The following is a 3,510-nucleotide window of genomic DNA, read 5'->3' as shown; positions in this document are numbered from 1 at the left end:
GTCTCCCCACAAAATGGATCCGGGTCCCGGTGCTCGGTGGGGCCTGCCCTGGACTGGCTGCGCGGAGGCACCGCCGAGGCACAGGCGTCCTCCAGACCTGCAGTGCAGCCGGAGTCGTCTCCGTTCCCTGCTGCCCACTGCGGACCCAGCCAGGCCTGGGGCTCAACTCGGTCCTGCTGTTCATTTCCAGCTCGCCTGACCGTGTCCTACAGCCGGAGCAGCGGCCCTGGGGGGCAGAACGTTAATAAAGGTGAGAAAGGCTTTGAAGGAAAAATCCTCATCTTTAAGTTGCTGCTTTATGCTTTGAGGTGGAGGAGCTTAAAAATTAAAGAGCACCTTTGTGCTGCCTAGTGCTGACTTTTCATTATCATTATCTTGTGTTTTAACACAACCTCACAGTGCTCAAAACCAGTGGTACCATATTGGATTGTCCTACAAACACTTTTACTGGGATCATTGCTGCTACCCATGTCACGCAGACAACCACTTCTGTTCAGTTCTCATTAATCAAACATACAACAAGCCAACTGAATTCTGAAACTTGCACAGTGCAATAAATTCTCAGCTTAATTCAAATAAACTTAAAATCCTTCCTGTTCTGCTATTGCCATTACAAATAAGGTAGGTAGTGACTGGCAATAGCAATGAATCTTGTAGTGTCTAGAAGCGGTAAATACCATGACAGAGTCTCCATTAAAAAGTTAGAGTTCGTTTTGTAGAGAGGCATGGAAAAATATAGCAAGAAAAAAACCTGTGATCTTTCAGGAAATGAATACTGGAGTCTTTCTGTGTTCAAAGCCAGAACTGAACAGACTGAATTATCTCGTAAACCTGAGAGAGGTAAGCCCTTACATTAAAAAAAATCCTGTTTTTCCTGCCAGTGAATTCCAAGGCAGAAGTTCGGTTTCACCTGGCATCAGCAGACTGGATCCCAGAAGATACAAGACAAAAAATGGCATCTTTGGTAACTGCCTTCCCCCTTCCAGCCATGGTTTAAATTGCACACTTTATCAGAATGTGACAAGTCTGACGAGGCTGCAGTGATCACTTCACATTTTCCCCTCTCTAGCACAGGAATAAGATAAACCGAGAGGGTGAGCTGATTGTGAACTCTGAACAGTCTCGCTACCAAATGAGGAACCTGGCAATCTGTTTAGAAAAAATCAGAACCATGGTCACGGAGGCTACTGTGAAGCCCAAGGTGGTGTCTAAGGAGACCTCACAGAAACTCATAGAGAGGTATCTATTGAAATGGCCTTTATTTGAGATGGGTGCAGATTGTCAGTTCCATGATTTAGTTTGCAGCCTCTTTAAACGACCTTCATACTCATTTGGATTTCCTTTTTTAAAAAATTGCGGATGCATTAGATCTTAACTGTCTTCCTGGGGAGCATCCCAAGAACTGGGACTGGTTTCTTTTGTCTGTGGGCATTTGTCAGCTCATCGAATCTACTTTATAACTGTGCTCAAAGTTGACTATTTAAATGTTTTCTTTGTACATTAAAGGATCTTTTCATTTTGCTTTAGGGTGGAAAAAATGAACCGTGAACGACTACGACAGAAGAGGATTCACTCAAATATAAAACAGAGCAGGAAGGCAGACTTTGACTGAGAACAGCAGAGATCAAAGCCCATGGAATCGAGTCTTTTTAAAGAAATTACATTGGCAGCTGTAATTTATGCTAAACTCATGAGCTATATTGAATAAAAATAATCTAAAAGTGTAAATAAAAATACTTGATACACTGTGACAGCCTGTCATTCATTTTGCAGAAAAATTATTGTTCCTGTTTGAGAGAAACTACACGTTCAGATTTTTGTCGGCTAGTTTTTGCTTTGTCCCCTTCATCCAGCCCTCGGCTCTGTGAGAGCACCCTCTGCGGCTGAACGCAGAAGTAGCAGTAGGTTTTTGGAGAAAAAGGGAGGAGTAAAAGCAGTCTTAACTACGTATTTAAGTAACCAATAGAGTATTCACTATTTCAAGCACTTTCCTTCCGTTTTAGTTGATTTTTTTCATAACAAGATGATGTGTATGTTACTAAAGAAAAAAAAAGCCAAGGCAGGAACTTTGCTGGAGGCAGTTGCTCTGTCAACGCTGAAAGACTGAAACTGCTCTGTAAGTACAGGAGGCTCTGGCCCTTGAGGTGAGACACTAAAAAACCTCAGACTGTGTCCTACAGGCTTCAAGGATCGCCCCTCAGTGGGCCCTGTTTAAGGCAAATGAAATTCTGTGGTGGATTTCACCAGTGCCTGATCAGCTCACTGATGGGGAGTCTCAAACCTACCAGAATTACGCTTTTTTTACCTTTTTAGAGGGCCCCAGTGGCCTAATGGATAAGGCACTGGCCTTCTAAGTCAGGGATTGTGGGTTCGAGTCCCACCTGGGGTGAGAAGTGATTGTTCTGTTTTAGGCATGAACCAAATAAGAGGGGAAAGTGCCTTCAGCTGGTCCCTGGAGGTTAATTGGGGCACAGCAAGGTGCACAAGCCATAGCTCTTGACACTTGCACCTCTCATATATCTGGTGCCTGGTCTCCTTTGGAGAGGGACTTTTGAGTTCTGCCCTTACACAGTTCAACATTTACATCTACAAAACCCTAAAACTGGGGGTGCAGGAGCATACCAGCACATTACAGCATCCCTACAGCAAACCCTGCCCCAAGCTGGCCACCTCCACCTGTGTGTGCCCTGCCCAGTGAAGGGAGCAAAGACAATCGACTTTTCTCCTGTCTAGAGCTTTTCTGCATGAAGGGAGGTGTCTGCAGCTCCATGCTGTGCCCTGACCCTGACAAGTAAATGGTGTGTCACTGCTTTGGGTGCATTTCTGACACTGAAAGTCATCATGCAAACCTCGGCTGGGACAGCAGGAGCTTCTGCTGAGACCAGACCTCACCTGCTGCTACCTCCCCAGATTTTACAGTAACATTTGCAAAATTTTCGTGAACACCAGCACACAACACCAGAGTTTGGAGGAGACAGATGCTTCACAGATTAAACACATATGCCAAGAGCATGTCTGTTCTTACACCAAGAAATCCCGTTCTTAATCCACATCAGACCGCCTGAGCCAGGGCACGGGATGCCCAAGAAAGGGGAGAATCACCCCTAACCGCAGCAGGGAGCACGCCCAAGCCGGTTCCCCGAAGTAGAAAAGAGTCACCCCAGATGGGACTCGAACCCACAATCCCTGGCTTAGGAGGCCAGTGCCTTATCCATTAGGCCACTGGGGCTGCTTACGAACGCGTCTTTTGAGCCATCACTTAACTCTCTGATGACCAGAGGGGACAGTGCCCACGGACGGCGGGAAGAGGGGGTCCCACACAGCCTACGGAGAACTTCCCGGGACTGAACATCCCCCAGAGCAAGGCAGCACCATCCGCCCCTTTCCCCACGCAGCGCGTCCCTCCCTCCATTACCCAGCGCACAGCCCCGAAATGCTGGCGGGGGAGCGACGAGGGGAGGACTGGAGCCTCCTGCGAAGGGCCGAGTGCCCCCCTCATGGCCTCACCCC

At 47.2% G+C, this 3,510-nt stretch overlaps 1 protein-coding gene and 2 non-coding genes across 3 annotated transcripts; 2 read left to right on the top strand and 1 right to left on the bottom strand.

Moving 5' to 3' along the window:
* Positions 1 to 190: 190 nt before the first annotated feature.
* On the top strand, positions 191 to 1,612 carry ICT1 (immature colon carcinoma transcript 1; the record flags this gene model as incomplete). Its single annotated transcript, XM_010194562.1, has 4 exons — positions 191 to 250; positions 882 to 964; positions 1,070 to 1,239; positions 1,528 to 1,612. Coding segments are annotated over 4 exons (398 nt in total), but the record flags the coding sequence as incomplete, so codon positions are not given.
* A 704-nt stretch (positions 1,613 to 2,316) lies between these two features.
* Positions 2,317 to 2,389, top strand: TRNAR-UCU. Its single transcript has one exon. It is a non-coding gene; the product is annotated as a tRNA-Arg (tRNA).
* A 767-nt stretch (positions 2,390 to 3,156) lies between these two features.
* Positions 3,157 to 3,229, bottom strand: TRNAR-CCU. Its single transcript has one exon. It is a non-coding gene; the product is annotated as a tRNA-Arg (tRNA).
* Between the last annotated feature and the right edge of the window lie 281 nt (positions 3,230 to 3,510).

Source organism: Mesitornis unicolor, unplaced genomic scaffold, assembly GCF_000695765.1.
Source record: "Mesitornis unicolor isolate BGI_N332 unplaced genomic scaffold, ASM69576v1 scaffold45771, whole genome shotgun sequence".
NCBI lineage: Eukaryota > Metazoa > Chordata > Aves > Mesitornithiformes > Mesitornithidae > Mesitornis > Mesitornis unicolor.
This window is presented reverse-complemented; position numbering and strand designations above follow the sequence as displayed.